Here is an 18,741-nt window from a genome sequence, read left to right on the forward strand (position 1 = left end):
TTGTATTGTTGCCATCGAGGATAAAAAGATGGGGTTTATATCATATTTCTTGAGTTTATCCCTCTACATCATGTCATCTTACCTAATTCGTTACTCTATTCTTATGAACTTAATACTCTAGATGCATGCTGGATAGCGGTCGATGTATGGAGTAATAGTAGTAGATGCGGGCAGGAGTCGGCCTACTTGTCACGGACGTGATGCCTATATACATGATCAAGCCTAGATATTCTCATAATTATGCACTTTTCTATCAATTGCTCGACAGTAATTTGTGCACCCACCGTAATACTTATGCTATCTTGAGAGAAGCCACTAGTGAAACCTATGGCCCCCAGGTCTATTTCCATCATATTAATCTTCCGTCAACTAGCTATTTCTATCACCGTTTATTTTGCTATCTTTACTTTTAGTCTTTATCATAAAAATACCAAAAATATTATCTTATCATCTCTATCAGATCTCACATTTGCAAGTGGCCGTGAAGGGATTGAAAACCCCTTTATCGCGTTGGTTGCTAGGTTCTTATTTGTTTGTGTAGGTACGAGGGACTTGCGTGTGGCCTCCTACTGGATTGATACCTTGGTTCTCAAAAACTGAGGGAAATACTTTGCTACTTTGCTGCGTCACCCTTTCCTCTTCAAGGGAAAACCAATGCATGCTCAAGAGGTAGCAAGAAGGATTTCTGGCGCCGTTGCCGGGGAGGCTTACACCAAGACAAGTCAAGATTTGATCTCCCGACAATGAGCCATTTCTGGCGCCGTTGCCGGGGAGGCTTACACCAAGTCAAGTCAAGATTTGATCTCCCGTCAACGAGCCATTTCTGGCGCCGTTGCCGAGGAGTCTACGCACAAGTCAATACATACCAAGTACCCATCACAAATTCTTCTCCCTTTCATTACAGTATTTGCCATTTGCCTCTCGTTTTCCTCTCCCCCACTTCACCCTTGCCGTTTTATTCACCCTCTTTTTTCCGTTCGCCTCTTTTTCGCTTGTTCCTTGTTTGCTCGTGTGTTGGATTGCTTGCTTGTTATGATCGCTCAAGATAATACTAAATTGTGTGACTTTGCCAATACCAACAACAATTATTTTCTTAGCACTCCGATTGTTGCTCTTACCGATGCTGAATCTTGTGAAATTAATTCTGCTTTGCTGAATCTTGTTATGAAAGATCAATTCACCGGCCTTCCTAGTGAAGATGCCGCTACCCATCTAAATAGCTTTGTTTATTTGTGTGATATGCAAAAGAAAAAAGATGTGGACAATGATATTGTTAAACTGATGCTATTTCCGTTTTCGCTTAGAGATCGTGCTAAAACTTGGTTTTCGTCTTTGCCTAAAAATAGTATTGATTCTTGGAATAAGTGCAAAGATGCTTTTATCTCTAAGTATTTTCCTCCCACTAAGATCATCTCTCTTAGAAACGATATTATGAATTTTAAGCAACTTGATCATGAACATGTTGCACAATCTTGGGAGAGGATGAAATTAATGATACGTAATTGCCCCACACATGGTTTGAACTTATGGATGATTATACAAAAAAATTTATGCCGGATTGAATTTTGCTTCTAGAAATCTTTTAGATTCGGCCGCGGGAGGCACTTTTATGGAAATCACTTTAGGAGAAGCTACTAAACACCTAGATAATATTATGGTTAATTATTCTCAATAGCACACTGAAAGACCTACTAGTAAAAAGGTGCATGCAATTGAAGAGATTAATGTTTTGAGTGGAAAGATGGATGAACTTATGAAATTGTTTGCTAATAAGAGTGTTTCTTCTGATCCCAATGATATGCCTTTGTCTACTTTGATTGAGAATAATAACGAATCTATGGACGTGAATTTTGTTGGTAGGAACAATTTTGGTAACAACGCTTATAGAGGAAACTTTAACCCTAGGCCGTATCCTAGTAATTCCTCTAATAATTATGGTAATTCCTACAACAACTCTTATGGAAGTTTTAATAAGATGCCCTCTGATTTTGAGACTAGTCTTAAAGAATTTATGATTTCTCAAAAGAATTTCAATGCTTTGCTTGAAGAAAAATTGCCTAAGATTGATGAATTGGCTAGGAACGTGGATAGAATTTCTCTTGATGTTTATTCTTTGAAACTTAGATCTATTCCACCTAAGCATGATATCAATGAGTCTCTCAAAGCCATGAGAATTTCCATTGATGAGTGCAAAGAAAGAACCACTAGGATGCGTGCTAAGAAAGATTGCTTTATGAAAGCATGTTCCACTACACCACGGTAGAGCTTCCGTGACACACCAATGTGTCGGCATAGGGTACCTTTGCCGACAGATAAGTTGTAGCTAACACCAATGCTGACAGAAGATGAAAGAGTCGGAGGACTTGCTGTGGGCAAAGGTATTGCCGACAGTTATTTACTTCCCGACACTTTTTCAGTCGGCATACACCCTACCTATGCCGACAGATGGTATGTCCACATACACCCTACCTACGCCGAAACTTTTTCAGACAAGATACACCCTACCTACGCCGACAGATACCCTGTCCACATACACCCAACCTATGCCGACACTTTATTAGCCAGGTACACCATACCTATGCCAACAGATAGTATATCAACAAATACCCTGCCTATACTGACAGATATTGCCTTTGCCGACATATAAATTGCTGGTAAAGTGATGTGCAGCCAAAACAATATACATATATATAATTATCCATATATACAAGCTCTAAACAGATTCAATTATTAACCTCACATCCAGAAGCAGGTTAAAGATTAACACATACTGTATAACAATTAAAATATGTTCACAAACATGCATATACATTGAACGCAAGTTGACAAACACATCAAATCTTGACAAAGCATAGTTTGACCATCTTAACAATCACCCAGAGTACACAAGTCACAAAAGGATGAGCACTATTTGCTGGTACAAGAGACTTCAGCTAGATGGTCCAGAACACACAAGTATGCATCCACATGCACAGAGTGCAAGCTCCAAAATACTCGAAACATCAAATTGTCTAGTAGACAGATAAGATCCATGATTACAGGTTGGTTGGTCCATAAACACTGCAAAGTCATCACGTCCATGTGCACCAGTTGGCTAAGTGCCTGAAATTTTTTCACAAAAATTTGTTAAGAAAGTGGAATCAACTCAAGTTGTTCAAAGCTCATATGTGGATTAACACATATTCGATCAAAAAATCCTCATGATATCATAGTTAACAATATAGTTTCTACAAAAGTTATAATTGGATCACATGGTACTATATAGAACTATGCTCCTGTGCTTCCACTTTTATCAACAATGAAGGCATTGACCATCCGAAACAGAGTTCCTACAACCTAGTAGCTTATTTTATAGCCTATTACATAAGTATTCACTGAAGAAAAGACAACCTATTTGGCAACCTCTCCAGATTTTCATGATTAAGAGCCACATAACCATGGATAGAAAAGGAAACCATGACACATATATACACAAGCAATTTAGTGTTAACACATAGGTTAGGCAACCTTGTAAAGTGACATTTTAGAAAATGTTCTTATGCAATAGCGTGTGAGCTAATTACTACTGAAACAGAAAATGTACCTAGTAGTTGCCTACTACAAGTCGCGGTCCTAGTTCCCGGTGACGTAGCCTTTCCATGCACCATTCGTTTTCTGCTGCACGTGCGCGACCATGGTTCCCAGCAAGGTAGTCATCTGTTCTCTACCCATTGCTCATGCTGCATGCTGGTGGTCGTGGTTCCCGGCTATTGTCGGCAAGACTAAATAAATTAGTAACTTGTTTCTCATCAGGCATTGTAATTAATTATGACAACTATGTGTAACTACACTATTTGCATCTATTTTTTACTCTAACCAGTGAGCGTGCACGTGCAATGCACGTATAACCAAATGAAGATATTTTTCTCATTCATCCTAGTCAAGAGGCAATTATTCAAATAAAATCAACAAAAATGTATAATAAATATACTACGCATTCACAACTCCCTAAATACTTCTTCCGTCCCAAATAAGTGTCTCAACTTTAGTACAACTTTGTTACAAAGTTGAACCCTTATTTTGGGACAAAGAGTAATACGGAATTGCCATTAACCACAAACTACAAAGTCTACACTAAATAACCTAATCTTGGTATACAGCTTTAGTGGGCTACCATAGTTTTTACACTGATGAAATAACATAATGACCTCCCTTCCAGCTTATCCAAAAATAATATTCTGATTTTATCTGAAACGGTGAAAGAATAGTATGCAGTTATAATTAACAAAAACATAATTTCTACAATATAAGCTTGAGAAAGATAGAGGTAACAGTCAAGGATGACATGTCAAATTACAATGTAGATAGAGCATAAATGCAGTATGTAAAAATATTCTGATATGCAGAGTGATACCAAGAGAAACAATGGCAAAGCACTGACTAGCAGGCACTTGTATAACAAAGTAGGATCCCAGATCAAGCCACAGAGAAATAAAAAGTCTGGGCAATATAAATTATGGGACAATGCAGAGGCTGAGGAACCATCTTCCATTATCTAAAAAATAAGTTAAGCATATCAATAGAACAAGTGGAAGTTTTGGAGCCATGACCATTGGTGAGATCTCTAGTCATTGCAAACTTCACACATATCATGATAGCAGAAACAAAAATATGTTCTGACAGAACAATTTGTAGGCATTGGAGCATGATGATAAAATTTAATATGCTAGAACAATGGTAGGCAATTTTGTAAATGTAATGGTTTCAGTGAAGGTCATATTAGTCCCTGGAGCAACCACAAAGCAACCAATCAGTCCATGGAGTAACCAAAATAATAACATCCACTACAGAGTGGCCGGGTAGGGAGCGAGAGGCATACCTGAAATAGTGTTGACGGGCAATGGGGATGGCCTTGCGACGTTGTGGTTGTCGAACCATCATGCCTGCTGAAGCTCCTTCTTCACCATCTCTTTTCCTTGCCTTCAGCAATCGCAAAATTTAGCACAATCTGACAATAGCATAATAAATGATTTTTTCTTCAATAACAAACTCACTTGCAGTACAGTTCTACAAGCAGTTAAGACAATAAAGCTATAGGAGAAGATTTGGAACCATAGAAGTACAGAGAGATTGAAAACACAAGCCTGACATGTTCTTCGTAACAGATAATTTGGATTATTTTTTCTAAAGCATACTTCTATGTCCTGAACTGAACCAAACTGAATTACACTGATTAATTTTGGACTAACAACGCTCTTCCAATACATCAACCAAGAAACAATTCCAAGATATAGAAATAAGATCAACCTGAGCAGTTTACTTGTTACTCACAAGAGATACAAAATTTCAAATTGGCTTCAAGAAATAACATCATTGGTACATCTATGCCTAATGGTGAAGGGTGCCGCTAATGGTCAAATATATTACACTTCATCGAGAAACTTCAGAACACCGAAGCAAATACTTTTTTATGATACGAGCTTGAAGTTCACATATCATTTGTTGAACAACTATCCACCTGTATGACACTGCACATGAGAAAAAAAGAACCATCACATACTCTAAACAATTTATTAAAATGTCACATTAATTTAGGGTACACGATATAAAAACTCCCAAGTGTATGCCTAATTGACTTCAAGATCATTAGAAAATAAGGTGTGCGTCTCTTACACATCCTCACTACCATGGGAAGCCACCTCCATTTGACACTTATAGAGAAGGAAATCTCAGGACAATTTGATGCTTACCTTAGGGCATGGCGACGGCTGGCTTCGAGAGGGGCGCAGCTCGAAGGGGATGGATCCCCAGCAGCAGCAGGTCCCATTGCAGCAGGACCGGCAGCAGCGGGAGCCCAGAGATGGAGGCCTGGCAACAGCAGGTGCAGCAATGGGGGGAGCCGGAGATGGGGCCCCGGCAGCAGCAGGGCGGGGATTGGCGAGGACGACGGCTGGATGTCGAGGGGGCGGCCCGAGGACGGCGGTTGTATGTGGATCTCGAAGACGGCGGCTCGGCCTTGGGATGGAGCTCGAGGGGAAGGGGTGGAGTGCAAGGACAGGTAGATGTCGGGGTGGAGCTCGGGGGCGGGGGAATGCGAGCTCCGACACGACGGCTTGACGACGGGGTGGAGTGCAAGGCCGGCGACAGGATTGTGGATCGAGCACGAGGGCGGCGGCAATAGCCACTGGTTAGGGTTGTGGAATCGGGTTCGAGTTGGGGTCCTTGGGGATATTCTGCACGGGGGTGAAGGATATTTTGCGCGAACACCCCAAAAATTCCACCCCTCGCGCGGAAATCGCGCCCACAAGTTTCCAACCTTCAGTCCATTGACCCGTGTCCATCTACGCCGACACTTGGTCTGTGTCCATACACCCTATGTACGCCGACACATTTCAGGTCGCTAAGTACATACCTACGCCGACTAAAAAAATGTCAAGGTCCATACATACGCCGACACATAACATGTTATTAAACAATTACTGACAGATACACCGTTGCTTCGTGATTGCTGACTCTTAGTGTGTTCACAGTGATGTACCTTTGCCGACACATGATCCGAAGACAAAGCATAAAAGCTATGGTGACAGTTATTTTGTGGAGATTATTGGACCTTTGCCCACAAAAATGTGTCACGTAAGCTCTACCGTGGTGTAGTGTTCTTCTAGTTCTCATGATAATAAAGACGAAGATCTAAAAGTAATTGATTTTTCTCCTATTAAACCTTTGTTTTGCAATATGAATCTTGATAATGATGGGATTGGAGATGAGCCAACTTTAGTTAGAAGGCGTCCCAATGATTCAGAGTTTTTAGATCTTGATGCAAAATTTGGTAAAAGTGGGATGGAAGAGGTCAAAACTTTATATAGCAATGAACCCACTATTTTGGATTTCAAGGAATTTAATTATGATAATTGTTCTTTAGTAGATTGTATTTCCTTGTTGCGATCCGTGCTAAATTCTCTGCATGCTTATAGTCAAAATAAGGCTTTTACTAAACATATCGTTGATGCTTTAATGCAATCTTATGAAGAAAAGCTTGAATTGGAAGTTTCTATCCCTAGAAAAATTTATGCTGAGTGGGAACCTACTATTAAAATTAAAATTAAATATCATGAATGCTATGCTTTGTGTGATTTGTGTGCTAGTGTTTCCACGATTCCAAAAACTTTGTGTGATTTCTTAGGTTTCCGTGAATTTGATGATTGTTCTTTAAACTTGCACCTTGTGGATTCCACCATTAAGAAACCTATGGGAAGAATTAATGATGTTCTTATTGTTGCAAATAGGAATTATGTGCCCGTAGATTTCATTGTCATTGATATAGATTGCAATCCTTCATGTCCTATTATTCTTGGTAGACCTTTCCTTAGAACGATTGGTGCAATTATTGATATGAAAGAAGGGAATGTTAGATTCCAATTTCCATTAAGGAAAGGCATGGAACACTTTCCTAGAAAGAAAATCAAAATACCTTATGAATCTATTATGATAGTCACTTATGGATTGCATGCCAAAGATGGCAATACCTAGATCTATCCTTGCCTTTATGCCTAGCTAGGGGCGTTAAACGATAGCGCTTGTTGGGAGGCAACCCAATTTTATTTTAGTTTCTTGCTTTTTGGTTCTGTTTAGGAATAAATAATCCATCTATATTCTGTTTAGATGTGGTTTTGTGTTTTAATTAGTGTTTGTGCCAAGTAGAACCTTTGGGAAGACTCGGGGAAAGTCTTTGCGATCTTGCTGTAAAAAACAGAAACTTTAGCGCTCACGACATTAGCTACAACCTTTTACTGGAGAGTGCTATTCAGTTGATTCTTTTTTCAGATGATTAATAGATAAATTACTCACGTCCAGCAATTTATTTTTGAATTTTTGGAGTTCCATAAGTTTGTGTTAGTTACAGATTACAACAGACTGTTCTGTTTTTTACAGATTCTGTTTTTCGTGTGTTGTTTGCTTATTTTGATGAATCTATTGGTAGTAATGGAGTTTATAAACCATAGAGAAGTTGGAATACAGTAGTTTTAACACCAATATAAAAATAATAATTAGTTCATTACATTACCTTAAAGTGGTGTTTTGTTTTCTTTCGCTAACGGAGCTCACGAGATTTTCTGTTAAGTTTTGTGTTGTGAAGTTTTCAAGTTTTGGGTAAAGATTTGATGGATTATGGAACAAGGAGTGGAAAGAGCCTAAGCTTGGGATGTCCAAGGCACCCCAAGGTAAAATATAAGGACAACCCAAAAGCCTAAGCTTGGGGATGCCCCGGAAGGCATCCCCTCTTTTGTCTTCGTCCATCGGTAACTTTACTTGGAGCTATATTTTTATTCACCACATGATATGTGTTTTGCTTGGAGCGTCTTGTATGATTTGATTCTATGTTTGTTAGTTCACCACAATCATGCTTGCTGTACACACCTTTTGAGAGAGACACACATTATTCGGAATTTATTAGAATACTCTATGTGCTTCACTTATATCTTTTGAGCTAAACAATTTTGCTCTAGCACTTCACTTATATCTTTTTAGAGCACGACGGTGGTTTTATTTTATAGAAATAATTGATCTCTCATGCTTCACTTATATTATTTTGAGAGCCCTTTAGAACAGCATGGTACTTTGCTTTGGTTATAAAATTAGTCCTAATACGATAGGCATCCAAGATAAAAACTTTAAAGTGCATTGAATACTAAGAGAAGTTTGATACTTGATAGTTGTTTTGAGATATGGAGATAGTGATATTAAAGTTGTGCTAGTTGAGTAGTTGTGAATTTGAGAAATACTTGTGTTGAAGTTTGCAAGTCCCATAGCATGCACGTATGGTAAACGTTGTGTGACAAATTTGAAACATGAGGTGTTCTTCGATTGTCAGTCTTATGAGTGGCGGTCGGGGACGAGCGATGGTCTTTTCCTACCAATCTATCCCCCTAGGAGCATGCGCGTAATTCTTGGTTTTTGATGACTTGTATATTTTTGCAATAAGTATGTGAGTTCTTTATGACTAATGTTGAGTCCATGGATTATACGCACTCTCAACCTTCCATCATTGCTAGCCTCTTCGATACCGTGCATTGCCCTTTCTCACCTTGAGAGTTGGTGCAAACTTCGCCGGTGCATCCAAACCCCGTGATACGATACACATTATCACACATAAACCTCCTCATATCTTCCTCAAAACAGCCACCATACCTACCTATTATGGCATTTCCATAGCCATTCCGAGATATATTGCCATGCAACTTTCCACTGTTCCGTTTATTATGACACGCTTTATGATTGTCATATTGCCTTACATGATCATGTAGTTGACATCGTATTTGTGGCAAAGCCACCATGCATATTATTCATACATGGCACTCTTGATTCATTGCCCATCCCGGTACAACGCCGGAGGCATTCATATAGAGTCATATTTTGTTCTAAGTATCAAGTTGTAATCATTGAGTTGTAAATAAATAGAAGTGTGCTGATCATCATTAATAGAGCATTGTCCCAAAAAAAGAGAAAGGCAAAAAAAAGGAAAGGCCCAAAAAAATAAAAAAAGAGGAAAAAAAGAAATAAAAGGGACAATGCTACTATCCTTTTTCACACTTGTGCTTCAAAGTAGCACCATGATCTTTATGATAGAGAGTCTCTTGTTTTGTCACTTTCATATACTAGTGGGAATTTTTCATTATAGAACTTGGCTTGTATATTCCAACGATGGGCTTCCACAAATTCCCTAGGTCTTCGTGAGCAAGCAAGTTGGATGCACACCCACTTAGTTTATTTTGTTGAGCTTTCATACATTTATAGCTCTAGTGCATCCATTGCATGGCAATCCCTACTCCTTGCATTGACATCAATTGATGGGCATCTCCCTAGCCCGTTGATTAGCCGCGTCAATGTGAGACTTTCTCCTTTTTTGTCTTCTCCACACAACCCCCATCATTATATTCTATTCCACCCATAGTGCTATATCCATGGCTCACGCTCATGTGTTGCATGAACATTGAAAAAGTTTGAGATTACTAAAGTCTGAAACAATTGCTTGGCTTGTCATCGGGGTTGTGCAAGATGAGAGCATTCTTGTGTGACGAAAATGAAGCATGGCCAAACTATATGATTTTGTAGGGATGAGCTTCCTTTGGCTATGTTATTTTGAGAAGACATAATTGCTTGGTTAGTATGCTTGAAGTATTATTATTTTTATGTCAATATTAAACTTTATCTTGAATCTTTCAGATCTGAACATTCATGCCACACTAAAGAAAATTACATTGAAGAATATGCTAAGTAGCATTCCACATCAAAAATTCTGTTTTTGTCATTTACCTACTCGAGGACGAGCAGGAATTAAGCTTGGGGATGCTTGATACGTCTCCAATGTTTCTATAATTTTTGATTGCTCCATGCTATTATATATTCTATTTTGGATGTTTAATGGGCTTTATTATATACTTTTATATTATTTTTGGGACTAACCTATTAACCCAAGGCCCAGTGCAAATTGCTATTTTTTCGCCTATTTTAGTGTTTTGCAGAAAAGGGATATCAAACGGAGTCCGAACGGAATGAAACCTTCAGGAGCGTGATTTGTGGAACAAACATGATCTAGAGGACTTGGAGTGGACGTCAAGAAACTAACGAGGAGGCCACGAGGTAGGGGCACGCCTACCCCCCTGGGCGCGCCCTCCACCCTCGTGGCTCCACCGGCCTACCTCTTCCTCCTATATATACCTACGTACCCCGAAACCATTGAGGAGCACCACGAAAACCTAATTCCACCGCCGCAACCTTCTGTCCCCGTGAGATCCTATCTTGGGGCCTTTTCCGGTGCTCCGCCGGAGGGGGCATCAATCACGGAGGGCTTCTTCCTCCTATATATAACTATGTAACTATTTTTGCAGTGTGTTTGTTGAGATCCAATGAATTGTGGGTTTATGATCAAGATTATCTATGAACAATATTTCAATCTTCTCTGAATTCTTTTATGTATGATTGTTTATCTTTGCAAGTCTCTTCGAATTATCAGTTTGGTTTGGCCTACTAGATTGATCTTACTTGCAATGGGAGAAGTGCTTAGCTTTGGGTTCAATCATGTGGTGCTCGATCCCAGTGACAGTAGGGGAAACAACACGTATTGTATTGTTGCCATTGAGGATAAAAAGATGGGTTTTATATCATATTGCTTGAGTTTATCCCTCTACATCATGTCATCTTACCTAATGCGTTACTCTGTTCTTATGAACTTAATACTCTAGATGCATGCTGGATAGCGGTCGATGTGTGGAGTAATAGTAATAGATGCAGGTAGGAGTTGGTCTACTTGTCATGGACGTGATGCCTATATACATCATCCTGCCTAGATATTCTCATAATTATGCACTTTTCTATCAATTGCTCGATAGTAATTTGTTCACCCACCATAATACTTATGCTATCTTGAGAGAAGCCACTAGTGAAACCTATGGCCCCCGGGTCTATTTTCCATCATATTAATCTTCCGTCAACTAGCTATTTCTATCACCATTTATTTTGCTATCTTTAATTTTAGTCTTTATCATAAAAATACCAAAAATATTATCTTATCATCTCTATCAGATCTCACTTTTGCAAGTGGCCGTGAAGGGATTGACAACCCCTTTATGGCGTTGGTTGCAAGGTTCTTATTTGTTTGTGTAGGTACGAGGGACTTGCGTGTGGCCTTCTACTAGATTGATACCTTGGTTCTCAAAAACTGAGGGAAATACTTACGATACTTTGATGCATCACCCTTTCCTCTTCAAGGGAAAACCAACGCATGCTCAAGAGGTAGCACCAATCGAGGAGGAGTACGATGGTCACGGCGGCCTCTGTGCATCATGGTCGGCAACGGGGGTCAGTTCATTGTCCACGACGGTGGCGCTTCTGCGCTTGGCGTCGACTTCCGGGAAGCAGATCCTAGACTGTGGACGACGGTGCCAGGGAAGAGACTCCGTGTACGACGACGACGACGGTGGACCGGCTCCAGTATGGGGTACAACATCGTCGATGAGGCAGATGCGCTGCGTTTGACGAGTGCGCCGATGTAGAAGGGGAGGAGCAAGAAGGCTGTGGTGTCGTGGAGAGGTGTATTTTGCGGTGGGGATAGAAAATGAGGAGTATTCAGGTGTACTACTCTGGGTGCCGGGGTGGGATTGACTGGGTAGGGTGAACCTGAAGTTACCAAAACAGTCCCCTACCAACCATCATCCGTAGGCCAGTTTCGAAGGGTATGATGGTAACTTCGCACTACTCGAATCAGGGTCGTGGGAGATTTTCCCGCCAACCTCAAAATTTTGTGACACTGAACTCCCCGTGTTGGGTGATTGGGCTAAGCAACTAGCGAGTAGTACTAGTAGTTACTAGTACTAGTAACTACTAGTACTCCCTCCATTTTTATTAGCTCTGCATATTAGGTTTGACCGAAGTCAAACTTCCTAAAGTTTGACCAAGTTTATAGAAAAATATAAACATTTACCATAACAAATATGTATGATGTGAAAGTACATTCAATAATGAATCTAATGGTATTTTTTTTATTGTATATGTTAATATTTTTTGTTATAAACATTCTGAGAGTTTACAAAACTTGACTTTGACCAATGCTAATAGGCGGACTTAAATAAAAACAGAGGGAGTATACATTTGTTTTCTTAGATTGTAGTGAATTAATCATTTGTTGTAATCTTGAAATAAATATATTAGGCTACTGACTTCGAATGTGATGGTTTATACAATTCAATAGTTAGAATTATTGTTGAATTCCAAGATGTATACGAGGTCTATAGTACTTCACAATATGCTCAAACTCACATAATCCCAGTCAAATGAAAATCTAAATGCTTTTCATAGTTATTACTTTGTAGGATGCAACAAAACCAACCATAACTCCACGTGATCCATTATAAAAGCAACATTTTGAACACATCCCAATGTGTGAATGAAACGTGTAGAGAGAGCTTACGAAGATGGAGCATATAGGGCGGGAAAGATTGTATGTATGTGGGCGTGAGAGTAGGAGACAAACCTAACGAGAGAGATAGAGATAGATAGATAGATAGAGAGAGAGAGAGAGAGAGAGAGAGAAAGACAGGAAGAAGTTAGGACCGTGAGAAAGATGGAGACATGTAATATACGTGAGATGCGTGTGCATCCGGATTTTGTACACATGCAAGGAGAAGAGACAACAGGTTTGATGAGAGAGCTGGAAAAACATGGACGAGAGGGGAAGGATCTCGTGGGTTGAGGGATTACTAATTTTGTGCAAGAGAGAGAAAGAGGGGGGCAGGAGTCAGTCAGTCGTCGTCACATCATCCTGCTTCCAAATGGCTCCGCATTCTCTAGCGTAGTGTGGTCGTCGTCTTCGATCTCCTCGATGCCCTCTTTGAAGATTGAGGTGGTGTGCATGCTGGGGTGCAAAGCAACACAAGCGAGAGTGGTCGCCATATAACCTTGGTTGGGGATGAATTGTGTGCTCAGGGGAGGGGGATTGTGTTTGCAGTGTGTGTGTGTGTGTGTGTGTGTGTGTATGTGTGTGTGTGTCAGATATTGAGAGAAATCAAACCTATGGAGAGAATGTGTGTGTTTGTGACGGAAAGCTACATGCTAAATAGGGTTTTCACGAAGAGATTGTGCGTGCGAGATAGAGAGCGACGTGTGGGCCTTGAGATAGGCAGGGTCCGGGTGAGGGTGTCAAATGTGTGCGTTGGTGCATATGTTACATGCGATCGTGCGAGGGACGGACGAATTGAGGGAGATGGTTGTTGTGTTTACGGATGATCCTCTCTGTCTCTCTCTCTCTCGCACACACACAAGCACAAATAGAAGACCGTTCTCTCATGTGTACACAACGTATTGGCTTATCTCTATGTCTCACTCATGCATGATCATTTGCACATTCACACCTCTCTATGTCTCTATCACACACACACACCATCTCCACATTGCCCTTCTGCCACAACACACATATGGACACATACACGCGTTCTCTCTCAGTCACACTGTCGGTGTACTAAAGTTTGTGCTCTTTAGCACCCCATACTTGTGCACGGGCAGTACTAGCCACACCCGCGGCGAGGCCTGAAGGGGGGTGACCGAGAACAAGATACAAGACAAAGAAGAAGAAGCTGAGCTAGAGAACAGAGGACGAGCAGGACCCCCAACGAGATCCTTGCCGGGACGGCTCGTGAGACCCCAGCAAGGATTTGCAGATCACTCACAAGGGCACCCTTGAGGTTGAGAGCTCTGAAACTATCAAAAAAGTTAAAGCCAAGATCCAGGCGCACGCGCATGGTGATTTGCAGATCTTTGTGAAGGCCAGAAGACAAAGCACCTAGCAAGATCCTTGCCGGGACGCCTGCAGGGCCCCGGCAAAATCCTTGCTAGAGACATCCACAAGGCCCGAGCAAGATCCTTGACGACGAGAAGACCGCCTTCATCACCCCATGTGTCGGTGTACAAAAGTAGGGGCACTCCTTTGTACCCCTTTACTTGTGCACGGGCAGTCGGAGCCACGCGCCACGGCCACTCTTAGGAGGACAAGAGAGGGAAGCCAGAGAGAAGCCAAAGGCACAAGACGGCCAAGGCAACGCCAAGACCAAAAACACAAAGGACAGAAGGGCGAAGCAGGTTCCCGCGGTAAGGCCCTTGTCGGGGCAACCTCGGCGGGTCCCAACCCTACCAACTGTGTTGGGACCAAGGCTCGGGAGGCACCTCCGTGGTGGCATGCAGATCTTTGTCAAGACCATAGATATATGAAATCAGGTGAGAACCAGAAGATGGCGACCCTCGATGGGATCCTTGCCGAGGAGATCCACAAGACCCCCGGCAAGCGCCTTGCCGGGGACGACTACAACGCCACGGCAAGACCCTTGCCGGGCCCCCGGCAAGGCCCTTGTCGAGGGTGTCAGCGGGGCCACAGCCAGGCCCACGTCGACCAAGACTCCACCGCCGTCCCCAAGCAGCTGCTAGCTCAACCAGCTGGGCAAGCACTTACGTGGGGACGGGCGGCCCCTACGCCAACTCAGCAAGCACCTGTGTGGTGGCATGCAAATCTTCGTGAAGACCCTACCACCGCGCCACCTCAGCTGCCTGCCTGCCTACATGGCGCCGCATGCACCGCTGACCTGGGCGCCTGTGAAAGCAAGGCAAGGTGGTAACGGACGGGACGGGCCTCGCTCCCGTCCCCGATAAAGCTAAGGGACACCTAAGCTACGCATTAAATGCGTCTTGTCCTGTAACACGGGCGATAAGCTTGCAACACTGTATACCTTTCCACCTCCTGTGTGCCACTGTGGCAGCCCTTTTCGACTATAAAAGGCGGCCCATGGCGTACTGGAGGGGGATTCGGCTCTTTTGAATGGCACAGCCACCGTAGCTAGTTCGAAAGCTCAAGAACACTCAATACATCCACCAAAGCAGGACTAGGGTTTTACGCATCCTCGCGGCCCGAACCTGGGTAAACGGTCCTTGTGTTGACTGTTGATCCTGCTCTTCTCACAACCCCGCGCCCCAGCAACCGTAGTAGGGATTCATGTGATCCCATAGGTGTCGTTTTCCACCGACATCTTTGGCGCGCCAGGTAGGGGAGCGCTGTTGTGAGAATCCGGTCTAGCCGTTAGCCTAGCAGTTCGTCATCGCCATGTCTTCTAAAGAAGAAGACGACCAGGAGAAAATGGCGCTGCCTGCAACCGCGAAGGACGCCAGTGCGGCAACATAAAAACTAAGTCATTGAGAGCCTTGGGCAATTTCCTTTTATACATAAGGTTATCGTCCTCAAAGATCCTGCCTATGTATGGAAAACCTGCACGCAAAGGGGCCCTCCCGCAATTGGCAACGCCCTTGTTCTGTTTCGAGTCTGCTCAACAGCTCAAGTGGCCGCGTCGAGAGTGGCAGGGTAGCCTTCTGCCCTTGGCAACGCTCTCGATTCTGACTCGAGTCAAGCTCGACAGTTCAAGCGGCCGCGTTAAGGGCGGTAAGGTGGTTTGCCCGGCAGCAAGCACGCCTGGCAGGCCAATGGGGATCCGTCCTCAAGGCGCCGCCCTGGGTTTACGCGCCGGTAAGCCTACCCGGTTAACGTAGGGTGGACATACAAAGGAAAATAGAACAGGAAAATAACATGCATTGTATCAAAAGTACTGCAGAGTTATATTACATCAAATTGTTGCCGCGGTTCTATCTAAGGATAGAAATTCCCTTGGTCATGAACCTGCAGCGGCGATAAGAAACGGGGTGCCTAATCCCGGTGTTGGCCCTCCACTCCTTGAATTCCGTCGATGAGGCTGATGATTGGCTCGATACGCTCCTTTAGCGGCGTGAGGTCAGTACCCTCTGGCAAGCTCTCGAGCACGGCGTCGAAGTCAAGGGTGGGGTTCCATCACGCCACCTTGGTGAGGACCTTGGTCAAGGCACCCCGGCAGAGCCTTCGGTTCTCGTCGGCCAGTAAAGCCGCCCTGTCGGAGTGGAACTGCTCCAGGGCCCCGAGAACACCCTCGAAGAACAGGCTCAGCTTGGCGTTGGTAGTCCCACTGCGCTCTGGGGCCTACCTCACATTTGGCATCCCCATGGTAGCCAGCTGCATGGTGATCCTGCCGGCGACGTCCTAGAGGCGGCTGATCCAGCGAATCTTGCCCTCCACAAAATCCTTGTGGCTGACGGCTTCGTTCTTCTGCTGCAGCTTCTCGGCCTCCAGATCCTTGGCCAGGATCTCCTCCCGGGCCTTGCTCTCCGACAGCATCCCTCGAGACCCTCCAGCTTCAGCTTGAGGTCTTTGATGGAGTTGTTGGCCTCGGAGAGCTCCCCGGCCCTGCTGATGGCCGCGCCCTGCGCCTCCATCAGGGCGCTGTTGAGCGTGTCCTTCTCCTGGGACAGCTTCAGGGCCTGGCCCTTCAGCTCGTCCCGCTCCATCTCCAGCTCCTTCACCTTGCCGGCGTGAACCAGAGCCTGAGCATCGAGCTCCTCCCTGTGCCTCTGCTCCAGCTCCTGGGTCTGCAGCACGACAAGTTTCTCCACCTCCTCGTCCTTGGCGCGGAGTTTTGCATTGATATTCGCCTCGCGTTTGGCAAGATCCTCCTCCTGGGAGTTCAGTGCGGCCTGGTGCTGAGTCCGAGCGGCCTCGGCTGCGGCGGCCAAGCTCTCCGCCGTCTCCTGGGCCTTCTCGATGTCGGCCAGCTTCATGGTGAGCTCTACATCGCGCTTGGCCAGCTCGCCCTGGGCGGCCTTCAGTTCTTCGCTAGCTTGGCGGAACCAAGTCCGCGCCTCGGCGACGCGCACCTTAAGGTCCGCCTCCACCTTGTCTACCGTTTCCATCCTGGACTTGGCCTTGTCCAGTCGGGCGCGGTGGAGCGCCTGGAGCTTCCGGAAGTTGGCGCCCATGGCCTGGAGAAGCCGCTCCTCCTGAGAGCCGTCGCCACCGGCGCTCGGCTCGTCGACGACCTCGAGCCCAGCGGCGACAAGCACCTCTTCTTCGAACACCTCTCCCTCGATGGGCTCCCTGGAGCTGGACGCCCCTGGGAGGTGGACAAAGAGGTCGCCGGTCACCATCAGATACCTGCCAGAGCCGGAGGCAGCGGAGGAGGAAGGCTGGTCATCGACCACCTCCTCCTCGGTGGCGGCCTTGCCGACCTCCCCAGCAGGCCCCTTGGCGGCGTCTTCGGCAGCACCCTTGGCGGTCTCCTCGCCAGCGATCTTTTCGGCCTCTTCTGCAGCGTCCTTGGCGACATCCTCGATGACGGCGTCTACGTCCTCCTGGTCCGCCGACGGACGATCTGGAAACCAAGAAGGGGATGAGACAAAGCCAAGGCCAAGAGCCAGCAAGGAAAGAAAAAGAACAGGGACGAAAGGCGAACGGCTTACCAGCGCCGGGCTGGGAAGCAGAGGTGCCCTTCCCGCCAACATTTAGCGCCGAGGCGAAGCCACCGGCGCCCGAGCACTCCTCCTCCTCCTCCATTTGTGTGGGCTCGGTGCTTGGCACCAATGCCGGGGATGCCCCTCGGGGCGGCATGGTCGTCGGGGGCGGCGTGTTGGGGGTGGCCTGTAACACCCCGGATGTAACTTTTCGTAATTGTAACCCCAACTCTTGCCATTTTCGGCTATGTGTTATGATATTCCCTCCGTGGTTGGGTTTTGTCTTTCGTTTTGCATTTTGTTCATGTCATGCATCTCATATCATGTCATCATGTGCATCTCTTTTGCATACGTGTTCGTCTCATGCATCCGAGCATTTTCCGCCTTGTCCGTTTTGCAATCCGGCACTCCCACATGCACCGGCGCACCCCTCTTGTTTATTTTCATGAGCGGGTGTTAAACGTTCTCCGAATGGACCGAGGTTTGCCAAGTGGCCTTGGTATATCACCGGTAGACCACCTGTCAAGTTTCGTTCCATTTGGAGGTCGTTTGATGCTCCAACGGTTAACCGGGTAACCGCAAAAGCCTTTTGTGTGTTGCAGCAAACCCCCCTCCAAACAGCCCAAAACCCCTCTAAGTCCCTTCCATGCTCTCGGTCGTTCAATCACGATCGTGTGGGCGAAAACCGTGCCCCATTTGGACTCTCCTAGCTCCTTCTACCTATATAAACACCTCCCCTCCGAAATCCGGGTCGAAACCCTAGCAAATCGCCCCCGCCGCCACCGGACACGTCCACCGCCGCCGGACGCTTCAGCCGTTGCCGCCCCGAGCCAATCGCCAGCTGCCACGTGGCCTCCGCCCGCCGCGGCCCGCTCGGCCCGCGGGAGGCCCCGTCGGCACGTTCGCTCCTCGCCG

The 18,741-nt window shown here is 44.9% G+C and overlaps 1 protein-coding gene across 1 annotated transcript in view; it reads right to left on the bottom strand.

The window, feature by feature from the left end:
• Positions 1–2,663: 2,663 nt before the first annotated feature.
• The window catches only part of LOC123142578 (uncharacterized), a 34,668-nt gene continuing 18,590 nt past the window's right edge, over positions 2,664–18,741 (bottom strand). The window contains exons 2-6 of the mRNA XM_044561433.1: positions 17,578–17,747; positions 5,730–6,352; positions 5,498–5,507; positions 4,859–4,959; positions 2,664–3,102 (exon numbers count right to left, since the gene is read on the bottom strand). Coding sequence (XP_044417368.1) covers positions 3,072–3,102; positions 4,859–4,959; positions 5,498–5,507; positions 5,730–6,352; positions 17,578–17,747 — 935 coding nt within the window. The 3' untranslated portion in view covers positions 2,664–3,071. The remainder of the gene's footprint in view (positions 3,103–4,858; positions 4,960–5,497; positions 5,508–5,729; positions 6,353–17,577; positions 17,748–18,741) is intronic.

This window comes from Triticum aestivum, chromosome 6D (assembly GCF_018294505.1).
Source record: "Triticum aestivum cultivar Chinese Spring chromosome 6D, IWGSC CS RefSeq v2.1, whole genome shotgun sequence".
NCBI classification, from domain to species: Eukaryota; Viridiplantae; Streptophyta; class Magnoliopsida; order Poales; family Poaceae; genus Triticum; species Triticum aestivum.